General features: G+C 44.6%; 1 protein-coding gene across 2 annotated transcripts; it reads right to left on the bottom strand.

The window, feature by feature from the left end:
- Positions 1-1,422: 1,422 nt before the first annotated feature.
- Positions 1,423-24,897, bottom strand: rgl1 (ral guanine nucleotide dissociation stimulator-like 1). 2 transcript variants are annotated; one of them, XM_061078360.1, is made up of 18 exons: positions 24,598-24,897; positions 11,231-11,341; positions 9,094-9,302; positions 8,893-8,967; positions 8,549-8,739; positions 8,323-8,447; positions 7,952-8,167; positions 7,769-7,872; positions 7,528-7,612; positions 6,813-6,902; positions 6,416-6,502; positions 6,094-6,126; positions 5,849-5,970; positions 5,402-5,491; positions 5,055-5,241; positions 3,707-3,958; positions 3,504-3,618; positions 1,423-3,169 (listed from the first exon to the last, which is right to left on the bottom strand). In XM_061078360.1, exons 1-18 carry the CDS (start codon positions 24,754-24,756, stop codon positions 2,982-2,984), a joined length of 2,439 nt encoding a protein of 812 aa, XP_060934343.1. In that variant the 5' UTR covers positions 24,757-24,897; the 3' UTR covers positions 1,423-2,981. The 2 variants fall into 2 exon arrangements, with proteins under 2 accessions (XP_060934343.1, XP_060934342.1); XM_061078359.1 differs by lacking the exon at positions 24,598-24,897 and adding an exon at positions 13,716-13,893.

Here is a 24,897-nt window from a genome sequence, read left to right as displayed (position 1 = left end):
CCAGTTGGTGAGAGACCATCCATCTGTGCCTGTATGGCTGTAACAGGCTCACTGTAATGAACCAGCTTTTCAAATGTGCACTCCCACGGGAGCAAAAGCCTTTTGTTGCCCTCAAGTAGGCACTTAATGCAGAGCAGCCACCTGTTGAAGCTCAATAACAGTTAAAATGTGAGTGCCATGAATCAAATTCAATAAAAAAGCTGACAGTGATTTAAAGGCCTCGTCTCTACCCACTATCTGTGAAACCGATAAAACTAAAATGTGTAAAAAAAATTGATTAAAGACCTGATGACAGCAGCCAAAGAGATTGGTATCTGAAAATAGATTAATTCTTTCCTCATAATAAATAATGCAGGGAAGTTCCAGTGTTGTCACAGCAACAACAACATCTGAGTCCTAAGGAGGTCAGTTTAAAATATTTCATATAGAATATATATTGTTCTATATATACATGTATTCTGTATATAAAGTACAGAAAAGGAACAAAGACAAACAAGGATTCATCTATCCATCCTTCCATCCTTCATCCATCCTTTATCCATCTATTCATTATCTGTACCACTTCTCCTTTGAAAGTCACTGGAGCCAATCCCAGCTGACATTGGGCGAGAGGCGGGGTTAACCTTGGACTGGTTGCCAGTGTATCACTGGGCCAACATACAGGGACAAATAACCATTCACACTCACACCTACGGTCAATTTAGAGTCTCCCATTAACCTAACACTAATCTGCATGTCTTTGGACTGTGGGCAGGAAGCCGGAGTACCCAGATCCCATGCAACCATTGAGGGAACATGCAACCCACAGAAAACCCCCACTCTGAACCAGGATTCGAACCACCAGCAAGTGGCGCTCAATCCCAAATTTTACGGAATAAATTTTAAATTATCTTTTGGTTTGACTAGCGCAGCAAACTTTACTTCAGGAAAGGAAGGTCATGACTGATGCACTTATGTCAGCAGAAATGTCTTCCACTCAGCAAAATGACTTGGGCTGCGTCCAGAACAACACTCTGGTCCTTTTATCGACAATGTCAATCCTGACAGGACCGAGCATGTTTTCCATCAGGATACAAGGGTAAACTGACAGAAGCCGAGCGCCGCTGCCGCTGCACAGGGAACACAAGAAGAGCTTTGTTTGGTTGAAAAAATATATGTTAAAAATGTAATTTGAATCAACAGTTAACTGAATTGTATTTAAATAAGACTAGAATAATCAAATGTTTATGTGTTTATCAGTTTATCCAAACTCAGTGTGGGTGACCATCTGTGAGACTGTTTTAAGGGAGCAAATTGATCTATTGGGATAATTCGATGCAATCAGCTCTTTAATACATGATGGGACTTGACTATTTAAGGCTTTGTATGTGAGTAGGAGGATTTTGAATCCTATTCTGAAATCAAAAACACACAGGACAATCATTATAATAATGATAATAATTTATTTATTCAGGTAGAAGAAAAGTCTTTGGCAGTCAAGAACACAGGAGCAGGGGGTGAATTCACGAGAATGTTTGGAAATGAAGTGCTGCATGGAGACAGACGATCGGGCCGACAGCGAAACTGCTGATTGTGATATCAACCGAGGAGCCTGAACTGGTTGCACGAAATCATGGCACAGTAGAGTGACGTTGTAGAAACTACGAGCGTTAATCTGCACATGTGAACGGTTGATGGAGTGTTGGTGATGTGGTGCTGGAAATAATGGTTGTGACCATGAGACAAGTAAAGGGGGGTTTTACTGCATAAGGAGGCTTCTGTGAGTATAATGAGCTGGAGAGGTAAATAATTTCCAAATGCATCACAGTAAAAATTTGCACTGGCTAAAACATGACACTTTCTGAATTCAACAACATTTAAAATCCTCCATCGGTCTCCAATCTGGCTTCTATTCTGGCCTGAATTGCATAATAAAAACATATAAAAAATACAAAGCCACTCATTCTTATGTATTCACATCGGCATCTCCGACCAACTGACAAGTGCAGCTCTGTAGTTCATATAATGAAGGGCAGAGAGGTACGAGTATGCATCAGTTTGACACAATGTGCATGGTGCTTTCCATTTCAGTGCGACACTTCCTTCATTTCCTCTCCTGTCCACCTGTTCTTCTTTTTTTTCAAACAAGCACAAGTGAGTACAGCAGCACAAATTGCATCTCAGCGCCCTGAAGACAGGGCTAGTAAGGCCATTGCGTGGAGGACTTGTTAAAACCAAGTACTGGAACCAATCAGAACGAGCGCAAAAAACGCAGCATTCTTCACACAGCTCACAATATGAGAGGGGTTGAATTCACTGTGCACACTGTGCACAGGGCAGACATGGCGGGTCCACATGTCCAACTAGGGGGAAATAATGACATCACAGCTCCTGTCAATCAGTTCATCAATATCATTCAGATCACTGTCAGAGGTCCACTCAATCATCAATAAAGGCAACAGGACTGAAAACTCAGTCCATCCCTCCTTCTGATCCACCTTCTTTTTCTGCTTTCATCACTCTTCTTTAACTAGAACAGTTATAACTCAGCTACATAGGCGTCACCGGACAAGAAGAAGAACATCTTAGAATACTGTTGGAGGTCAGGAGTTTGGCTGCTCCCACATGTGCAAAAACCTGTCGTCATAAAGAGCAAATGCCACTAGGGGTCGCTGTATCGCTCTATCACAGGCATCACTAGTAAAATTAAGCATAGTCCCACTGGCACAGCAGTCCAATACACATCCATGGTCTATTTTAAGGCAGGGCAAAGGGATGGCACTGTTCAGGAGGATCAAAATAAGAGTCATAGTGAGGCTCCTTCAAAAGTCTTACAGTTCATTGGGATCATCTGTTGCTTGTTGAAAATCCTGCGTTTCTTCTGCAAGTCCATTTTGTTCTACAGAGGCTCCCGAAACCCAACCCCTTATATCCACTTCATGCCCTATGTGTTGTCCTGGGTCAGGGGTATAAGGGCGAGCTGCTGGGCCACGACAGTCCGGTTACAGCGTGACTTTGCTGAGTCGAAGCGAGAGGCTGGAGCGGTGCTGGGTCCGCGGGAGCGTGGAGCTGCACCGGCTTCGCAGCTGGACCGGCCGACCCGCTGTGCCCCGCACCCGCAGCAGGAAGTCGAAGTTAGCTGAGGTGTTCATGGCGTAAAAGACATTGGCGTTGTCTGGGATCACCAGTTCTGTTGGACATAACAGAGGACAAAGGTCAGTCATAAGAGCGAGTTTAGTGCTATTAGAAAATAGTCCATTCTAAACAGGCAGGTTTAGAAAAGGCACTGCACTAAATTATTATGATGAATTGCTTAGATTTAGTTTTGCTTCATATAGCAGGAGCAACGTTTGCTGAACCTAAATCCCTATACTGTCTATGAAAGATGTAATTTGAGTAACAAGGCTTCACACAGTTCTAAAAAGGGACCTCTCATTGATCACCCAAGATTTTGAATGAACCTCAGAGGATCGAGAAGAAGGAAAAATAATAAGCTTCAATTTGACAGCAAACCCGTGTTTTACCTCTCTCCTCAGAGATGACTTGTACCAGCTCGTATCCTTCCCCAGGCTCCACCTCCAGGTTGTGCTTCGCCATCGCTCTGGAAATGACGGCACGGGTCTTGTCTTGATTGGTCAACTATTTAAAGGATGGAAAGAAAATTAAGTCATACAGGGTTTAACGAAAAACGGTGTTACCCACTCAACACAAACACTAATTTACTCACCAGGATGCTTTTGTAGAGATTCCCGTTGCCGTGCTCAAGACTGACTCGTATGATGCAGGCGTCCTGGGCCTGGGTGTTATACGTTGGGGTTTGGCCCGGGGAACTGGGGGACAGGGGCGTGAGCGAGAGGGAGCGCCGGTGGGTGCAGGCAGGCCCTGGCAGGGAGGGAGAGGCCGGGGTCATGGAGACACTGGCTGTCGACGAGCTGGTGTCCATGGAGTGGAGTGAATTACACGAGGAGGATTCTGATAGCTGAGGAGACGAGAGAGAAGTCAAATACAGAGAGATGGAAACATAAACTCATAAATCATTTTAACATATAGCAAAGATTGAACCTCTGATAATCTGATGTGCAGCTATTTTAGGCATCAGTAGACAAAATGTCACTGAAACAATGCTTATAATACATATTTTTATTTAGGGACTGCACAAAGTTTTTTTATCTTATTCTTCCAAATGACATTTCTTTTTACAAATAGAAGGACAATCACGAGAGTGCATATATCCGCCAACAGTCCCCTTATGAAACCACATTAAGATAACAATAGATCCAGATTTATTTGGATCTGCACCAAATGACTCACCCATAACAATCAGTCCCCTGAACATGCCATGTTTATTTTCATTATGGTCTATGAATTATTCTCTGAGAAATAAAACAAATCATAGATCTGCCCCCTGATCTGGACCCACTTTAAAATGTTATGGGTTCTTTTGCGACCCACACTTCATCCTTCCAAGTTTCATGATTATTTGCATAGTAGGTTTTTTTTTGCATAATATTGCTTATCTTTTTCCTCCTTGGTGGAAGTAAAAAATGGGAAAATATGTAATATTTCCATTAGAAACATGTCTTTTGTGATTAGCATGTGACACAAGTTTATGTTCTGACGAATTAATTCAATCATTTAGTGGCGGAATAGGTTCAGGATGTTGGATCATCTATTATTAAAACATTATATATCCAGAAAGTGCCTCATTTTATTAAAGTCTGCAGCTAAAGCCACTTTCACTTCTATCTTAACAAAAAGCAGAACTAGTGATATAATGTTATGTTTCCCGTGTTGGGCAAGTTTGATGGTTATGTAAATGACTCTGTTCATATATTTTATTAAGGATTTAAACTCAACACAATCTTAAATCTTCTTTCTGTTTAATCTATTAGATCCAGTCAGGGACCATTAATCAACAGATAAAGATTATAAATGAACATGCGTTAATTCTACAGCCTACTCTATCTGTTGTCTCCAGTCAAGTCTTACGGGGGCACACTAAAATTAGGATCAAATGATTTATATGAAGCAAGAACCTTAATAATAATTGATTAATGTTATATGTCACCACCCACCTTGTTTTGCTGGGAGTCGGAGGTGTGAGTCGTGGGCGTGAGACCTTCACTGTCTGAGGGGCTGCTGGAGTCACTGGAGGACACGCTGACGGAGTCCATGCTCTCCCCTGAGCTGCCAGTGGGAGGCGATCGCGGCATCTCTCTGACCGGAGAATGGGCTGAGTTATTGTCTGGTCCAAGAAACAGCCTGAGAAGAAGAGGGACACAGTTATCAGACAATAAAAATAAATATGTCCCAGACATGTGGGGAAGAATAAAAGACTGTGACACGTCCGAGCCGAGGAAAATCTTCAACTCAATATGATCCATTCACAGTATAATGAACATCAATGCTCTGATGTACTCACAGGCTGAGTCTCTTCACCATGCTTTTTCGAGGTTTGGGTGAAGTCGGACTGCTATCGCCAAGGCCCTCGATCTCACAGGACAGAGAGTAGCTGCAAAAAAGAACATGAATAACACAACTTAACATTATGAACTGTTATCGCATCATGTGCTCAGTGTTTTTAGGAACAGTGTAATCTCAGAAAGGTTAAATGAAAGAGAAAGTCAAAGGAGAGAAACGAAAAGAGTGAGAAAAGGAGAGAGGTCAGAGAGTAAAGACAATAAGTACGAGGGATCGGTGGGAGTGAAGACGTGACATAAGAACAGCAGGGAGAGGCGAGGACAACGTGGAGAAAGAAGCTTCCATTGTGCGTTTCTTAACAATGGATCCAACAGACCATGACCTCACACTCTTATGTGCTCATTATCTAATGGGTAATGGTGCGATCGAGAGAGAAAGTGCTCGTTACCTCTCCTCCTCGCTGAGCTGGGGGTGGTTTTTAAACCAGCGCAGGTAGCTGGGCTCCGCAAACAGACAGTAGCTGTTACAGGCCGACTGAAGCAGCTTGATCTGAGCGATCAGCTCAAACTCCTGCAGAGACACAGAGAAAACCACCTACGTTAGATTGGGTCTGACGAGCTCATCGTGTGATAATTGTCAGACATATAACCCTGTGAGGAGGAGGGGGGGGGGGGGGGCTGCAGCTGCACTCACCCTGCGTCTCTTCTCGAAGTTGATCAGACCACCCTGCGGAGGACACAAAGAGCACGCTGTCAGACCCCGAACATCACATACCAGCGGCCGCTTAGACAAACAGCATTAGGTGGGCCACTCCAAAAATGGGCCGACAAAATTCCACACACACACGGAAACTTGGAGCCCAGTTTTCTGACGGTGGTTACACAGACAGACTCTCAGATCTGCCGAGTTGTGTAAACTCTCTCACACACACACGCTCTCAAATATCGAAAGACGCACACAGCTGCTAACAGGCACACACACACTCAGCAGGTGTTAGGGGAGTTGTTTTTCCTACCTCCGCTAGGTCCGGCAGGGCTGTGTCCAACATGGTCAGGTCGGTAAGAAACGTCCCCAAGTATGGTATCGTTCCTTGCATTGCTCCCTGTGAGGAAAGAGTAATTCGGTTACTTTAACAACCGAGTAAATTCACTGCGATGCCACATAATAAAGTCAGAGATTTATTTCCACTGCGAGAGGGCGAGGAGAGTTTGTAAATTACAACACAGGCTTAATGCAAGTACAGAACAAAGTGCATTGAGTAAACAATGTTAACCACGTGGCTTCATCATACTGGAGCGGCTTGAACTCACTTTGCAGTACATTGCTTTGGAGGAATGTGTTGTTTAAAATGACAAAGCTCTGAGAAGACATCCATTTGTCTGGCACTGGTTGTTAAAGCACTTTTGTCTCACCATCTCCCTCTGCAGCAGGAGTCTCTTGTGGGTGCGTTTCTGGTGCTCCTTGGCACAGCTCTCCAGACTGGCAAACTTTGAAGTGCCTTCCTGTGAGGCAAACAGAGAAAAAAAAGGCTTCAGTGCTCAAGATACTAGCGAGTCAAATGTTTCCAGGATTTTCACAGATCAAAACCCAGGAACATCTACAAAGTTTAAACCTTTTTTTTTTACATAGAATGCTGAGTCTACTGCTTTTTTTAGACTGGGGCTCCAGTGAGCGTACAGAGTTATCCTTTCACATATGAACAATGCAGCAGGAGCTTGTCCCTGTCCGACACATTCACAACAACAGGAAAATGTCAGATACATTCAGGGAAGGGGTGGAGCCTGGGAAGAGCAAGCAGGACATGACGGATACATTTTGCTGCGGAGATCATTTGTTTTTGTAAAATTTTGTATGCCCTTATAGCCAAAGCTGTAAAGCCTGGTTATTTTTCCAAGTTGACATCTCCGTTGGCGTCTGCTACGTGAACGACATCTCCTTATCACCCTCAGATATTTGGATTGTTTTTGTTGTTTTAATTCCAGTTTTGCCTCATGTGGATTTTACTGCTGTGTCCAGATCACCTGACCTGAACATTTTCGATCTTACATACAGCTCCTTCAGAAGATTTCTGAAAGCAGCTTATATTCAAGTTTCAGATTCCTCAGACATGATAAAGTGAGAACTCACCCTCATGAGTAGCTCTCTGCTCGTCAGGTAGTTGTTGTGGTCGGAGAAAATGTCCGACAGCTCCTCGAACGTCTGCATGCTGTCTCTGCATCGAACACAGACTCAGGTTAGGTAAGGATTGCGTGCACAGCAGCCAAAATACATAAACACTGAGGAGAACCTGTCGAATTCTGCCAAAAGGCCGATTCATCTACCGAAACCCCTTGAGATTATCTGCATAGTTGAGAAATTGGGGGCTTACTTGTGCACACAGGCCCATACTCTTTTCAGCCTGTACAGAGGATTGGACTGCAGGGCCGACACAATGGCTCGCAGAGATGAGAAGTTTTTGCGTATTCGGCATTCCTGTAACAGAAGATCAGCCCAGGTCAGTCAGGAATCCACTGTTATTTCTGAAGATTTGAAATTGTGTGTTTCGTCCCACCTGAGCGATGTCTATCCAGCGCTGGATGACCCGCGCTCTAACGTGCGGCCGGATCTGTTTGTGTTTGAGCACGGTGCTGACCACGCAGGCCGCCACGGCGTTGAACTGGGTGATGGTGGCTCGGACGCTGGGGGCACTGTGCTTGTTGTGCTTCTTATCCCTCTGAGACCAGATGGAGCCCAGGCAGTGGTGGGGCACAACCTTTTTAAACAGCAGCTGGAGCAGGAAAAACACGCTGATGTTAGTGTGACAGCACTGTAACAACATTGCAGGGATGTAACCTGCGATGTAACACTTACACACAGACAGACACACACACACACACACACTGGCCCCTCTCCCCTGTGTCCAGCACATTTCCCTCCACTCACTGCGTCCATGTACGTCAGCTGCTCGGCCACCAGGTCCGCATCAAACGACAGGAAGTCCTCGTGGACCTCCATCTCCACTTCCTCCTCTTCCCCCAGGCAGAAAGAACTGTTGCCATGGAAACCAGCTAAAAGCAGGTAAACAGGGTTGATTAGGAATTTGCTGCCTGAGATGAAAAACTAAAGCGTACTGTGGAGAATAGAAATGAAAGATGATTTTGTTAGTTACCATCAGAGTCGTCCATGCCGGCCTGACTCTGCAGCTGCTCCAGCAGACCCTGCGCTCGTCTCAGAGCCTCGGAGCCGGGCAGGGCCATGCGCAGATAGTCCATCAGCCTGTGCAGAGAGGGGTACTCGGGAGGCTCCTGGAAGTCTTCAGGACACTGGTCCAGCCAGGAACGCAGGATGGAGGCCAAGGCACTGTGGAGACCGCAGGGAAACGTTTGAGTTTAGAGAGCAGGCAGTGACGGGAGAACAGCTGAGATACATTAGAAATACTGCAGATAACAACAATACAATAGAAGGCTGTTTATGTGAAATTAACAGAGATGTGTATTTTTAGATGTATCTCACTTCCTAATGGCTCCTCTGGTTTCAGATCCTCGACATCTGTCTGTGTCTTGTTCATTTTCCTCAGTGCATCCATATCTGCAGCAGAGAATGAGGAGAATGCATAATTAAATACATATATACATATATTAATACATATAAACCACAACAATGTAAAGTCAGTACTTTATTTGTGGCTTTTTAAAACACCTCACTCGTGCCTACCTGTCTAGCAGGAGCCGCAGCACAGTCTGTGTGCTGGTGAAGGCTCTGTACGTGGACAGGAAGATGGAGGTGTAGGTGAGGTCGTTGTCTCCAAAAGCCGTCAGTAGCGTCTCCACCAGTCGCTCCAGCGTTCCCGCGCGGATGCTGCGGATCTTGCAGGTTTCCAGCTGGCTCACCGTGTGGCCGGGAGGCAGACGATCCCCCTCCGCCTGAACACAGATATTTGTACACAGTTAAATAAGGTTTACAGTGACTGCCAATTTATTTATTACCTCTGCCATGTGTTCATGGACGGATTAGCACAAAACTTGGTGAAAGGTTAAAAATGTAAATTAAAGTTTGGTGCAGATTTGGATCAGAAGCAGGATTTACTTTCACTTTCTTTGCGATACAGAGCATTTTATCACAGTTTCATAGATTTCCCCTGGATCTTGATGAAACATTTAGGGAACTGATATCCATGACTGTTTGAAATGTGGTGTAGCTCGATGGCATGAATTTAGGGGGACCGTTGGCGGATGTATGCATGTGACATCCTATATCGTTGATTAATTCTTGTGATTTGCATTCACTTGACATCTGAGAACAGGTAAGCTCCAAACTGTTAAACAACAGGAGTCCGACAATTCAATAATAGGAGTGACACAATTCAATAGAGGACCAAGTGGATGAATGGAGAGCAGAAGCAGTGAGGACAACAGTTACCCATTTGATTCTCATTTGTCCAGATGTATCCGACGATTATGCTTTCTTGTCTATGAGGAAATACACTGAGCTGAGCTCCACAACGAGCAGAGAGGGAGTAGAGGAAGAGGTGGCAGAGACACGGAAAGAGAGAGACCTTGGTAAAGTTAGCTCACTACAACAGGAAACGCTCCAATCTGCTTTTAATCACAGCGGGCCCCTCCTCCACATGTCCCTCCAGACAGAGAGGAGGACAGCAGCAGAGCCAAGTTCTCCCAACAAAACCCCACTGATAACAGCTCGGGACACAGCACAAACACGATTATTTATCTGTGCGTGGTGGCCGGCTCTGCACTCATACAGATGGGGAATTTACAAAACATTCAAATCTACCAATTCTGCAACCGAATCCGCTAATTACTACGCACACTGTAAACAATACACAGAGCATAGGCCTGTAATCCCACTGATTGTAATTGCTGTTATTCGCTGACAATTGACTGTTTGGAGTAAATACTCTGATGGGATTGCTGCTGCTGCTGCTGTAGAAAGTAGCCATGTTGTTTTAATTAGCTGGAGTAGAGCTGGCAGCTTCTGTCGCTGTCAATACATCAATACAGTCTTAAAGCCTCCAAGCTAGTTCTTCTCTCATGAGCCGGTCCCTAACCGTCAAACACTAAAGGACAAACCTTTTTTTAAATCCTAGTAAACACAGCAAGACCACATATATCCGACTTTCTGTTAACTCCTGCATTCTTGTAGTTGTTGCAGAGAAAACTGGGGATAATACCTTTAATTGGCCCTTCAGTGTACAATAATAATACACTGCGTAACATCTTATTATGCTGATATAAACAGCACGGAGGAGGAAACAGTAATGCCTCATATGCGCTGAAAAGAAAACTGCACAACTCAAGGGAAAACTTTTAATACCCCGCTTTTTTTTTGTCATAGCAGCATTTCATAAAACACCGCCGTACAAAGGAGCGAGCCGTTTCAATGTTGGCAGCTGGAAAAGCCAGGAAATCACATGCTTTGGCTGAACTGCCCCGGTCTGGGGAAACTGTTGATTTTCAGCGTGCAGTGTAAAAGGTGTAGTCTACACTGAGAGATTTACAGCTCAGATGTTAGAACAACAACAGCCCCGGTGGAGCACAGGGCTGAGAGACGGCCCTCGGCTGAAAGACGCAGTCTATCTCAAACAATAGAGATTAGCTTTTTTTATTTTATTAAGCTCTGGAGGATGCACACAACTCATTGGGGTGTTTTCATAATCCATCTGCACATGATCATTTCCACATTAGAACCTGTTCCACTATAAATAAACCTGTGGGGTTTACCATTTTTATCACAACAGGTTGAGAAAGTGGGAAAAGGTTTTGTATAATCCGTGTCACCGGAGCTCAGCATCAGCTGTGTCACAGTGTGAGACGTCAGTGAGGCCTCTACTCACCCCCAGCCATCTTGCTCCCTTGTTGGCCGCCTGCTGAATCTGAACTCTCTTCAGTGTCACATTGTAGATGGCTCCTTCCTCAACTTCCTCCCCCCAGTCCTGCACCGAGCTCTGCGGGGAGAGAGGGAGAAAAGATATTAGGACACCTCAAAAAAATACACAACGAATTCCTGCTCGCTGCAGAGCCACAACTTCCACAGCACGTGTCATTTTGATAGGAATTTGCCTTATTGGAAACCTAATTGAGGAAAGCAGAAGGAAGAATGAGACAACACAACCACAGCACTCACACAAACTAAGTAGAGAGGGACTGAGATGTAGTAAAACATCAAGAATGACCGACTCCCCAACCCCCACCAATGCTGCTCGCCAGGCCTCCCTACCTACTTCCCTCCCCATCTTTACTCCCTCTATTAATCCCTATCCATCTCCTTCCCCATGTCTCTCTGGAGCTAAAGTCAGAGCAGCCTGAAAAAACTTGAGATAAGAACCAGAAAGGATGAACCGCGCCGAAATATGCACGGAAAATGTCTCTGTCTGTTGTTTCAGCCTTATTACACAAGCCGAGAGAGTTTGATTACAAATCGGCGTCTCCAGAGCTCAACCATGTTAAAATCATCTTGTAAGACTAAATGGATTTGAGCTCAAGTGGCAGCAGTGGACCCATATGTGGTGAGTCTGTCTCTGGTTGTAAATCACTGATAAACAGCCGAGCGCACAAACAAATAGAGAGGGAGCAGAGAGAAATCAAAATACAAATCTCAAGCTCAGGGAGCGAGCGAGAGCAAACAAGAGATCTGCTGAGACATCAACAGACGCAGACAAAAACAGAGGCAGGGAGACAGCGAAGGAGAGGGACTGGCCAAACAGAAACAACCACGCGTGCAGTATTAAGGCCAAGTCCTCACACACACACACACACACACATGCACTCAGGCAGCATCAGCCAAGATCACTCTCACTTGTCCCCACTTTCATTTGCACAGTCTCAATGGCAAAGTCCGAAGCCTCTGCCCAAACAGAAGGGCACGCCAGAAAAGAGGTCAAAGGTCAAAGACGGCATTAAGAGGCTGAACGGACCGTCCTGGAGGCCTGGTGGCACTCAGCCATGACTCGGCCGTGTTTGGGTTTGAACAGAAACATGTGCTGCAGAATTGAAAAGAAAGTCCACAGACTGAAAACACAAAGATAGAAAGGAAGAGGAGGAGTAAAAGACGGGGGATTTTAACCGGAGCTGACAGATGAAATGGGACGACATGTCTCTGTCTTTGAAGGTCAGATGCTGTATTTGTCTGAAACATGTGTGTCCCAGCGTCCTGGTTGTATGGTCAGCAACATGCAGTCTCTCTATCTGCTGCTGGCTTCAGCTGCTGCTGGCCGGCAGGCTGGATGGATGGATGGATGGCTGGCGCAGAGACAAATAAATACATCAGTGCATGAGTCATGCAGTCCACACACTCCCAAAACAATAGCGGGAGGTCTCGGTGCTGGCCGGCCCGGCTGCTGAGTTCACAGTCTGCACACACACACACACACACACACACACACACACAGCCTGCCATAGAGATGTTTTTCAGAGCAGGGTTTAAAAAGGAGAAGCTGTGCTCACTATGTGCACAAAAGCTTGGTCTGATTTCAGCTTGGAAACCAAAACAGTCACATATTTCCATTCACCAGAATATGGAGCTATCCGAAACAATAGGGAGCAGCTACAGAGGCCTTCAGATGAGGCTGTGTGAGGTGTAAACAGAGGACGACATGTTTACTCTGTATCCTCCCACAGAAGATGCTCCAAAATAAGTGCACAGTGAGGACACTGCATGGAGGCCACACGGGCACGGAGGACCCTATCTCAGCTCATGCATTAGAGCTCATCTGCCTATCAGCCCATTAGATGTGTGTGAAACAACACTCCTGAGATAACAACAGCAGCCGAGTCGAGTCTTTCGGGCGCTGATCTGTTGGCTTTTGTGCTTTTCTCGGCTGGACGCAGCTGGGAGCCGCGGAGAGAGACAGTGATGGCCCCGGGGCTCGGCAATTGTTCCCACTCTATTTCACTGCAGGCCCCCAGACAAAAGTGTGCATATCCCCCATCAGGGAGGGGAAACTCAGATCGAGTCCCTACACTGCTGCAGCAGAGGAGAGCGGTTTCTTGGTTATTATTCGTTCCCTCTTTTTACGCACGTTTCCCAAACTTTACGCACCAACTTCACAATGAAACCGCGGTTCAAATCTGGTTTAAATGATTAACACTCAATGTTCAACAGTTCCCCCGCTTTCCCCTCCTCCTCCTCTGCTCTCCCCCTTTATCCGCTACTTTCCCAAGCCTAAAGACACCCCCTCCTTTCTCCCCCCTTTAACCTCCCTCCCTCTCCCCCCTCTCCTCCCTCTCCTCAAAACCACAAACTCAACAACAGAGCGCACAGGATGGAAAACCAGGAGCATTTCTTTCTTTTCTTTCTTTTATGTTGTTGCTTTCTATTACCATTTTAGTTTTCCAGGCGAACTTCATGGTGAGCGTTTCTCTCATGATCCGAGGACAGCATCAGAGCTCGGGGGGTAATCCGACAAGGAGAAGAAGAAGACGTGTTCCTCTTTTAAAGATCTGGGTCCTCCTGCTCCCCAACCGCACTCTCTCTCTCTCTCCCACACACTCCTCCTCGGTCTGCTTCTCTTTGACTGTCACTCTCCCCTCTTCTACTGCGTATCTAAAGCAAACCCCTCCTCCTCCCCCTCCTCCTGCTCTCACTCACAACAGTCCCGTTAGAACTCCTCCCCCCCCCCCCCCCCTGCCAGACTCTCGTCAGACTGACAACAGCGTGCGCGCTCTGACGCGCGGCTGAGAGTTGTTTGCGCAACGCGACAGATCCATCAACCTGTTTCATGTAAAATTAATCGCGAACAAATTACACATTTCCTCATTTCTCGTAATGAAATGGACACAAATATTTACAATAGCTAGTAAAGTTTATTATGACACAAAAGTAAAATAGTGAGTTTATTTTATTAGTAAAGAAACGTTGGTTTTAGTAATATTTTAGTCAATTTACCAGTTACTAATTTAGTGATTTAATAATCTAATTTGACTCGATCTTTAGAAAAGAAAGGTTTACAACACATGTATTGTGTTGAAACAGACAATGAAAATGATCGTTGGCTTTCCTAAATATTAAAAACATAATTTTGTGTTTGTATGCCTCAGTGATCTATTTTTAAATTATTATTCATGGTTACTCTAAATCAAGATCCATGGATTATTCTCTGGGAAAATGGTGAAAATGATCCACTGCAAAATTGTATGTTTTTTTCCCTGACCCATACCTCATCCTTCCACCAAGGTTCATGGTCATCTATTCTGTTGTTTTTATGTAATCTTGCTCACAAACACACAAATCAACCCACAGACTGGGGTGGTAACTTTTGGGCAAATCTGAATTATTTAGTGATTTGAGTTATTTTCTTTAAATGTATTTTCTCAATTTTTATCATGTCTGAATCCAAAAAAGAGGCTTTGACTGTCTGAATTGCACAAATTAGTCAGAATCTCGAGATTGATTCCGTTCAAAATCTCTTTGTTTGTGCAGATCCCCAGACACCCACTTCACTTGACTATCAATTGTAGATTTGCTGTGATTATGCCGCCATCACTTACTCTGAGAGGGTGAAGTGACGTGCTGGGGGACCTACAGCCGTCCTGTGTGTGAAGCAGCTGTGGCCTCACACACCCTGCGTGGGACAATACAAGGAAGGCTGTGGATGCCGTCACTCGTACTGTGTATTGTCAGAGACGGGAGAGGAGAATGGGCCGAGTGTGTGAGAACGGACGACACTGTTCCACTGTGAATGTGCCTGCACATATACTCAGTCTGCCCACTTGTGTGAATAAAGGCGAAGATATGAATCAAACACTGACTTTGTGAGGGGCCTTTTTCTACAGAGTTGTATCATAATCATGAATCAATTGTGAACAAGCAGCGGTTCATACATTTACATTTCCAATCAGTCAGATGATCAAATACAGTGTCAGAAGACAACAATAAGAACTTTATGATAACCACTGTTTCCGGGATCAGTGGGAGACCTGCTGCCATCCACTGTTCATGTGTGTGTGTGTATGTGTGTACGTGATGTGCCTGCCCAATCGTCTTGCTCCCATAGCACCAACATGTAACTCCAGCGTCACACAGCGTCACCGAAAGTCACACACACACACACACACACACACAAATACTGATGCACCCACAAACACGCACAAAAAGGCGCCACATGGCATCATTACCCCCGCCTCATCTTAGCTGAGAGTGCACCAAAGGGCCAGGGAAGCCTTTTCTCCGTCAGCGATCAGACATTATGTTTTATCAGCTCTCCCTCTCGCTGACTGTTCATCATGCTGTATAATCTGGACTGGCTCCAGTTCCCAGGCCAAGCTGCCCCGGTGTCCACCAGGGTCCCTGGAGCTCTGGGAAGCCCAGAGGGGCAGTGGGAAGGTTGTGGCCCGTACGACCCCCAGCTCTGCCCCAGGGGGATTGGAGTGTTGGTCTCACAGTGGGAGTGATGTCATAGCTCAGGGAAAACCAGAGGTCTGACTAATGTGACAGATGCTGCTCCAGCTGATGGACGAGCAGATGAGTGCACGCGTTCAACTTGAGATGTCAAGTCTAGAATCATCATTTGTTGAGGAAGGATTCAGGCCAAAAGGTGAAAATACAAAATATCCAAAGCAATGTACGTTTCATTTCAATTTTAATTGTATGCACCAAATCACAACAAGCATTATCACCAACTACTCAGGTCAAAACCTAAACAAATTATAGAGAAGCCCAACAGTTCCCTTTAATTAACATTAACATAAAATAGTTTAATAATGAATATGAAATTAATCAATAATAACTGAAGCTGATCTAAGTTGTTTCCAACGGTACATCCCTTAACCTGTACTAATCGTACGTAACACATGAACCTGAGGGACCAACTTAAAAAAATGCTTCAATTGCTAACACACTAACTAATTACCTTCAACTTCATGTTAACAAATGTTTTAACAAATTACTGAATTCGATTTGAGAAGTTGTAATTCCTTTGCGTTTAACCAATTGAAGTAGATTTTTTGGGTTATAAAAAATAAAATACATTTAATTGTCTAACTAATATATCTCTATAGCTATCAAAAAATGAAATGGCATGGACTAGTGGAGGTATAAAATGCAAATACATCTGAGTTGAGTACAACATTACCTAAGTATAACACAAGATTGCCCTCTTCATGTTTCTATGGTTGAAAGGCTAATAGATAATGCACATGATGTTCCTGCACTACAGTACAGGACAATCCTTACTCCAAGTTCTCCTTCCATGGAAGACGAATGACGCAATTACCCTTAGGGAAGCCCTCAATGAGGACAGAGCACTTTTTCTTTGTTTGTGATGGGTCCCTGCCATCACTGGACTTCGTAAAGCGGATCTTAATTCTCTCTGTTCCACAAAGTCAGAACAGGGAACTGCAGCGCATGTACAAAGGGGACAAAAACAGGAGGAGCACTGCTCGCTCTGTTATTGCACCAGTGTGGGGAAAAAACGCACATTCCAGGAAATCTCCCACTTCCTGCCTCCAGCCTCCTGACTCCAGCAAGGCTGCTGTCCTCATACCTGACTGGCTGCAGAGCCTCTCTGGCCCGGAGCGTGCTCATAAAAGCAGACCAATAAGAAAGCGGAGGAGAGGAGGAATAAGAAGATTCCTTATGGAAGCAGATAGAGCTGGAGAAACTTTGCAGTTCACTACGGTGAAAAAAATAAAATGAGGACAACGAATGAGAGGGTCCTGGGTCGCATGTCTCAGTGTTTACGTCAGAGATAAGAAGGTTGTGTAGTCAAGACAGCACATAAGACACCATTGAGATAAACTTGAAAGGACATTATCTCTGCCTGTGAGTGTGTGAGGAGGAGACGGAGACAGACAGGAAAGAGTTCACAGCACAGTCAGAGACTGAGAGGATCCACACTGGATGAGAGACAAGCATGAGGCAACAGGGCCATCCTGTGCTGGCTTCCACAGAAAGACTGATTTCACATTTCGGAGCAGAACAGAGACACACTCCTTCTTCCTCCCTGCTGCAGACACATACGCAGAGCAGAGGAGACTCATCGTTCCAGGCAGCAGGAGGAGTACCAGCTGTGACAGCTGCAAACATCTCCAGTGGAAAGTTGTTGCGTAAAATTAAGAGGTTATTTTCTGTCACTGTATGAGAACAAAATGTGTCAGTGCAGCAGTTGGCCTCTTTATAAATGTTTTTAGGTCATGTTTGTGTATACGTGTGTGTTCGTGTACTATACTTGTTCTTTTACTTCTTTGTCAGGAACACTTTGACTTTAAGACATTTTAAATGTTTTGATCGCTCATCACTTTTATTGAACTGTTTGGGGGTTAAGACTTTGATTTAGGGTTCAGGTTGGAATAAGGTTAGTGCTAGGCAAAGGTTTATGTCAATGAATGACCTCATAAAAATAAAGGTATGTGTGTGTGTGTGTGTGTGTGTGTGTGTGTGTGTGTGTGTGTGTGTGTGTGTGTGTGTGTGTGTGTGTGTGTGTGTGTGTGTGTGTGTGTGTGTGTATGTGGGTGTGTAGGGGGGGTTGCCGGGTCAAATGTACTTATCACACTTGGCATTTCCCCTTATGTTGTTTTTGTGTGGTTTTGCAGCGGTTTTGTGTTTCCACAGCATACTGCCCAGTAGAGGGCAGAGTTCATGAACCACTGGGGTTTGTCCAGAGTCAGCAGAGATCTTAACCAGACCAGGCCACAGCATCTAAACCCCCGAGAGGGTTGGATTTATGTTGCAGGGTCAGGATGATCAGCTAGAACTCAATAAACCAAACCATGAGACACTGTAAATAACTGGAATGGGGTCGGCAGTGCACTCCAGTGGTAAAAACGATAACAACAGAGATGGATAAGGACGCGTCAGGTCGTCCCTCATGAGACACACAGCTGCATTTTCTTATTTTTTTTTCTCTTACTGCTTCTGTCTCTTCATCGCTCTACTGAAGCCTTTGTTCAACACATTAAAAGCTCTGTCTGCCTCTCTCTCCCTGTGCACTTATGTCATATCCCTGCTCCTCACATCTATTGTCCTGGCTGTTGTGGAGCTATCCCTCCCTCTCTCTCTCTCCCTGTGTGTGGACTGGTGACATCATTGGTTTCCAGTAAAGTCCAGAGCTGCAGACAAGAGACCCCTCCTCCTCCTCCCCCTCCTACTCCTCCGCACTTCACATCAAGACTAAAAGCAACACACATCAAGGAAAAGTCTTGTTCAGGTCAAGTGCAGCTTTAAGTTTCATTAGTATTAAATCTACCAAATCATGTTTAGACTGCATGATATTAACAACGGCCGACATATGGGTTCAGCTGGTCCCTTCCCCTAAATCGAGGTTAATCCACTAAAAGGTGTTTACAGGTGTATTAGGACGAGTTACGTTAAATCGGACAAGCACCAGCACAGACAACACAAGACAGACACACACCCAGAGCGCCCCTCCCCTGTCATGGGGCCCCTGTACCCTGACCCCCCTCGAGATCTAAGCCTGGCTAAGCCTGAATGAATCGGTCTGGACTGGCTCGGTTTGTCTGTCTGACCCCTCCCCAGCTAATGAGAGCAGGACCATCTGTTGCCCAACAAATATATGTCGCCCTGACGTTGTGTCTATATTGTACGCAACAACAACAACTGGTAACAGACTGGTGACAATGGTGCTTTGCTGCCAAAAACTGAAACCACAGAGCCGACTCTCAGTTCATCAGAATGTGCGGAGTCACACTTAGTTCAAGCGTTGTGTTATTTCCAGTTATACATTGTGAAATGGTTTGTTCTGACTGTGGGAGACACTTTGTTTTGTTTCATTTCTGCTGCCTGTGTTGGACATTTCACACTCGTCTGCAGTCATGTTGGTGTCAAAGTGAAGTATGGAGCATGTGCACTGTAGGAAATGAAACTGCGTAAATGATGCACGCTGCAACACACACGTCAGAGCTGCTTTGAAAAAAAAGAGGCAGTAGCGAAAAAAACAAGTGTTTATGGTGCAGTTGTTGCCATAACACTGACCAAAATATACGAATATTTTAACACTTAAAGAACAATGTGTTCATGTGTGTGACTGTGCTCATACACACTGTGTAGGTCTCTAGATGCTCCTCTCCTCTCCCAGCATCTCTTAACCCTAAGCCTGATTTTACTTGTACTATATCTTATTGACCAGATCAAGAACTTACTTTACTCTAAATTGAATGTCTAACTTAAATACTGGACATCACTCGTGTTCTTAGTTAGTGTTTCACTTTGTTTAACAGAGTTTTTTACCTCGGCAAAATTTGTATTAATAACTGCCCACCAGCAGTCACCAGCTTTATGCACACACACACACACACATGGACACACACACACACACACACACACGCTAATACACACCGCAGAATGCCAGCTTGATCCTAGTCATGCGTCCTGGCTAATGCTGCATCCCCTGCCTGAGCGGGAAAAGGAACAGAGAATTTTATGGGTACATATATGTGCCACACACACACACACACACACACACGGCCACACACACGGCCACACACACACACACACACACGCACACATTGACACACACATGGCCACAAAGCTGCCAAACCTTCAAAATCAAAACCAATCTACCTCAAAGATCTGCTGCTGCACATGTTGCCTTCTGCTTACTCCAATACCATCCCCTAAACACACACACACACACACACACACACACACACACACACACACACACACACACACACACACACACACACACACACACACACACACACACACACCCATTCCCATATGGTTTGATGAGTTTCTGCCCCAGTTGAGCAAGCTGCTCCCCTGTTGTTGTCGCTCTGGGATGGACGTGCTGGTGACGGGGACAATGGACACAGTATTGACTTTTCACACCAGTCCTATTATGTGACCCAATTAGGCCTAAGATCACAATATGGACCTCTCGAGAGCCGCAGGCGACTAGACAACTTGACACGCCGGGGGTCCCCCTAGTGTATAAACACAATCATAAGTGGTCGGCTGAATGAAAGCACGACAGAAACCTGGATTTTAGAGAAAAGAGAAGTCTGGCACTTTGTGATTTGTCCAATTTTAGACAAAAGCATGGACAGATACGACTGGACAGAAGTAAATTACTGTGTCTCAAGCTGTGGGTTGTACTGTCAGTATTTACTTGGTGAATCCAAATAGTCTTTATACTTTCCATTTCTTTGTCGATTTTCCAGATGTAAACTAGTTGCTTGTAAAATGTATCAAGATGTGATGGAGCATTACTGAGTCCGATTTGGGTTTATTTGAATACAAAGTCAGAAAACAAACCGGTTAAAAGCGACAGAACTTGTCTTAGCCGGATGAATGAATCACAACCTGTTGAAATCGTTCTCAAGTCATTGAAACACATGAGAAGCAGAAAGGCTAAGGACTGGAAACACTGAGACGTCACAGAGCATCGACCAGAAACGTGCACTTCTCTGCTCAAAAAGACAAGAAAGAGGAAGGAGGAGTGCTAACTCAGCTTTCTGACTTTTTTCAATGGAAAACACGGCATCATCGAAATTCTCTGCACCCCCCCCCCCCCTTCCTTTGTCCCTGTCCCTTTTCCCTGTATAAAGTCACTTCTGCATTTCCAGAGAATTAGGTTATTGAACTGCCCTGCTGGTTATTGTGAGCCAGCGGATGTGAGGCAGTGGTGAATATTCCCGTCAGTGGAGTTTTGATTGATCGACCTGCAGCTTAATTACATCGTCGAATGCTGCAGACTTCAAAATGCAGTCAGAGCAGTGAAATGTTCTGTGATAACCTGCTGAGAAAGGGAGAGAGAGAGAGAGTGTGTGTGTGTGTGTGTGTGTGTGTGTGTGTGTGTGTGTGTGTGTGTGTGTGTGTGTGTGTGTGTGTGTGTGTGTGTGTGTGTGTGTGTGTGTGTGTGTGTGTGCAGTCGTTGACACTCTCACTTCCGCGCAGCTGGGTTCAAACCCGGTTATGTCCTCTGTCATTCCTTCTTGTGACACATCCTCCAACACCTGAATAATAATAAAAGTTTATTTTGAATACTTGAATGTTTCTCAGCGGAGCGTACACCTCCGCAAAGGTCCAACAGCCAATTCAGTCAAGCCTCACCAAATTGCAATCACCTATAAATACCAGTGCCTTAAACATGCCTGACTTTTTAAAATCAAGATCCATTAATTATTCAGTGAAAACATTTTTTTTTTACAATGTTAGAGAGAGAGAGAGAGCGATAATAAATTCCTGGATCCACACCCAAATTTTAGGAGTTCTTTCCTGAGCCATTCCAAAACTTTCCACCAAGTCATGTGCTAATTCATATCGTAGTTTTTGCCTAAACTCTCCAATCAAACAAGCCAACAAACAAACGGACAGGGCTGAAAACACAACCTCTTTGGTGGAGGTCATTAAAGTTTGTTCCTTGTGAAGTATTAGCTACTATCTTCAGTGTTAGTTGCTCTGTGTTCCTGTCTCTGTCACTCGTTGTTCTCAGAGCTGATAATGACTGACACCTCAGCACTCCTCCCTCGTCCCTGACCTGAACTGTGGACCTGGCACAGTGATTACAGAGAGGTAATCACTCCAGTCGCAGCCTTTATGGCCGACGTGGTTTCATAACCTCATGCGGATTGGAGCAAGAACACATGAAAGCAGCAAAGGCAAAGTCTTCGGACTCAGACAATGAAATAAGGAGAAGCTTGTGAAATTATCTTAATAACAAGAATGATGCAGTTTGTGTGAATTCATTGGGGCGAAATACTGGTTTCTGCTGCAAATAGCAGCACTTAAGTAGTTAATGAAGTTTAATGATGACGGGGGTGAATGGGGGTTTTCTTTGGTACTTGCGTAACTTTATGGAAAGCACTTGCCTCTCCATAAAACCACCCTTATTGCTCCATGTCCCACGTGAGAGGACAATCTCAATCTGGATACTGTACAATCCCTCACATGGAATTGAATTCGTGGCATGCAGTGTTGATGAATGTATGATTTGCTTAGGCGTACTGCATGAGGAGAGTTTGAGAGTCTGCGAGCTAACCTCCACTCTCCTTACCCCCTTCCAAACAATTGGCGGAAACAGTGCAGCGAGGGGGGGAGGACACGTCGGCCAGGATGTCAGATAGGCAGCGAGGAGGATGACTTCCCAACAAAACATACATTGAGGCACCATAGTGTGATTGTCATGTGACGGATACTTTTATAACTATCACATTAATCGCTTATTAAAGGGTTTATTGCAGTGTTCTGTTTTAGCCAGCCTGTTTGGAAGGGTCTGTTTCCTTTGTTAATGCTCCAGAGCTTCTCAGAAATTATTCCTTGTCATTAGTGAGTCCTCCTCAATCAGTTCTACAATACACTGACACTTTCTGTTGCTTGTGGGCTGGACGTTGTGCACAGAACAGTCCAAGGTGCAGAGTGATGTTACAGACCTTTCCGTTTTACCTGGCTTATCAGCAAGGAAGATTTTATAGTCAACGTTTTTCTAGAAGTGAAACTGAATTAGCTTTTTTACTGTTCACACATAAGGATTATACATGCATTTGACCTCTAATGATGTGGTGTTGTATTTGTATACATTCCATGCAATGTGTTGCTCAAGGACACTTCAGCATTCTTATTTCAGTTTCTCTCCTCACAAAATCCTTGATACCGTAAGTGAGTGCATAAAACCAAGTAGCCACGACTAAGCTGGAATAAGCCTCCGCTGCAGGTTGGTTTCCTGGTAATCACACCGTTGTAAAGAATCTGTGACCTCACAAACAAACTAAAAACACGTCAACAAACAATTTTTTGATATTGAAAACAACGATGACAAGAGCCTTTGACCAGCTTGTTCTAACATTGTATCCATTCAGTTGCTTTTGTCTCGGCTGAAGGATTATTGCGTAACTCAAACATTGGTGGCGAATTTTAGTGTACAAAATGTTCTGACACTTTTAAAAGATGAGATTTATAACATTGATTACATTATCCTGTCACGTCCATAAATGCAGAATGATAAACAATACCCAAAATTTCTAAAGATTTCTATGTGAATTTAAACAACATATCAACTCTACGACTTATAGACACGATAAAAGAAACAAAACTTTCCTATTGTGAAATCCACCTTTCAAGTAGCCCCTTTCCCCCCTTTTTATTTTTTTCTCGTGTCTCTCCTTTATATTTATGTATTAGCTCATACCATTTTTTACATGACGCGTACAAACAGTTTTTTTTCAACTAATATTTATTTATCGACATGTCAGTTTATTTAACTGTACTGTCCCTTTAGCTGGTTATTTTCTTTGTCATGTTCATATGTGCCATTACATTTATAGATAAAGTTGTTACAATAATAAGAGAAGCGTGTACTTTAAAGTGAAGCTTATTGTATACCTGCATGTTTTTTTACATACATATACTGTATCTTAGTTATTAGGGATTCTAAAGTGTAAAGTCTGTAATGGGTGAATTTTAAGAAGTCAGCAACACACACATAAATGCACTTACCACACTCACACTCATTCACTTTCATGGTGACCAATAAGCAGTAGATGCAGTGAATCAGAATCACTGCCTTTCACAAGAGGTCAGCTGTCGTCTGTGCCTCCAAAGGTTACTGTCTCGTTTGCATAATTGCTCTGTGAGTTGTCACCTTATTGCATAAAATTTCACTGAGCAGGGGTCAAACAGAGGAAGTGATCTCTGAGACTGGCAAATCGAAAAGTTGTGGCGGTACTTGATTTGTCTGGAGTTTTCATTTGGTTGTAAAGTGATGGCCATGAAATGTAGATTGTCAGTTTCTATATGAAAACGCTGTTTGATGACCATGTGACCAGCAGCCGAGGCAGAACGGCTGAGCAGTCACAGATTTACACCTCAGCTGTGGACAACTTATTTTCTCTCATGCACACACAGACACACACACATGCAAAAACACTTATTTTTCTGTCGCTCTGTTCTACTTTCTCACCATCACAATATACACATCCAATAAACAGACCTTGGAGGACATACAAACTGAAATCCCCAACCCTCACTTTATCTTTTTCCTCAGTGCTTCTCTTACAATCCTCACCTTCCAACCACTTCACTTCCCATCCTTGAATCTATCGAAATCCTTGACACAAAATATCCCTGCGACTCCTCATTCCAAACAACAGCAGGCACAGGAAGGCCGTTCATGTGAAGGCCAACATCTGCCAAATTGTTTAACAGGCCTGGAACTACCTGTGCTTCCCAGAAATAACATTAAAAAAACAGACTCCCACAAAACAGACACAGTTTTTCTTTCGCACTCACAGCGTGTACTGTACTGACCCAGTGTCGTGGGCTGCTCTCCGGGTAGCGAGGCTGGTACCTCTGCAGGGCGACACCTCCCTCCCCCTCCAGCAGCAGGGTGCAGTCCAGGTCGGGACAGTGGTTGTGGGGACTCGCAGGCCAAGGCATCAGGGTGGCCAGAGGGTAGTGGGAGATCATGCTGACCACCTGAGTCAGCGACAGGGGTGACAGGGATGGCAGGGCATTCTCCAGCTTGGACAGCAGAATACGTGGAGCTCTTGAGAGGATCTCCAAGTTTTTGGCTTCTCTCTTCTCCTCCAGGTCAGATGTTTTGGTCAC

This window comes from Limanda limanda, chromosome 9 (assembly GCF_963576545.1).
Source record: "Limanda limanda chromosome 9, fLimLim1.1, whole genome shotgun sequence".
NCBI classification, from domain to species: Eukaryota; Metazoa; Chordata; class Actinopteri; order Pleuronectiformes; family Pleuronectidae; genus Limanda; species Limanda limanda.
The sequence above is the reverse complement of the archived record's forward strand: the minus strand, read 5'-3'. Positions and strand labels throughout refer to the sequence as shown.

Bases quoted from the DNA above. Each gene is read 5' to 3' on its own strand.
- rgl1 (XM_061078360.1), bottom strand. From the start codon at position 24,756: ATGATCTCCCACTACCCTCTGGCCACCCTGATGCCTTGGCCTGCGAGT. The intron at 9,303-11,230 runs GTGAGTAGAGGC...ATCTGTGTTCAG, and splicing joins AGGGAGCAAGATGGCTGGGG to GCGGAGGGGGATCGTCTGCC. The intron at 7,873-7,951 runs GTGGGACGAAAC...CTTCTGTTACAG, and splicing joins GCTGGATAGACATCGCTCAG to GAATGCCGAATACGCAAAAA.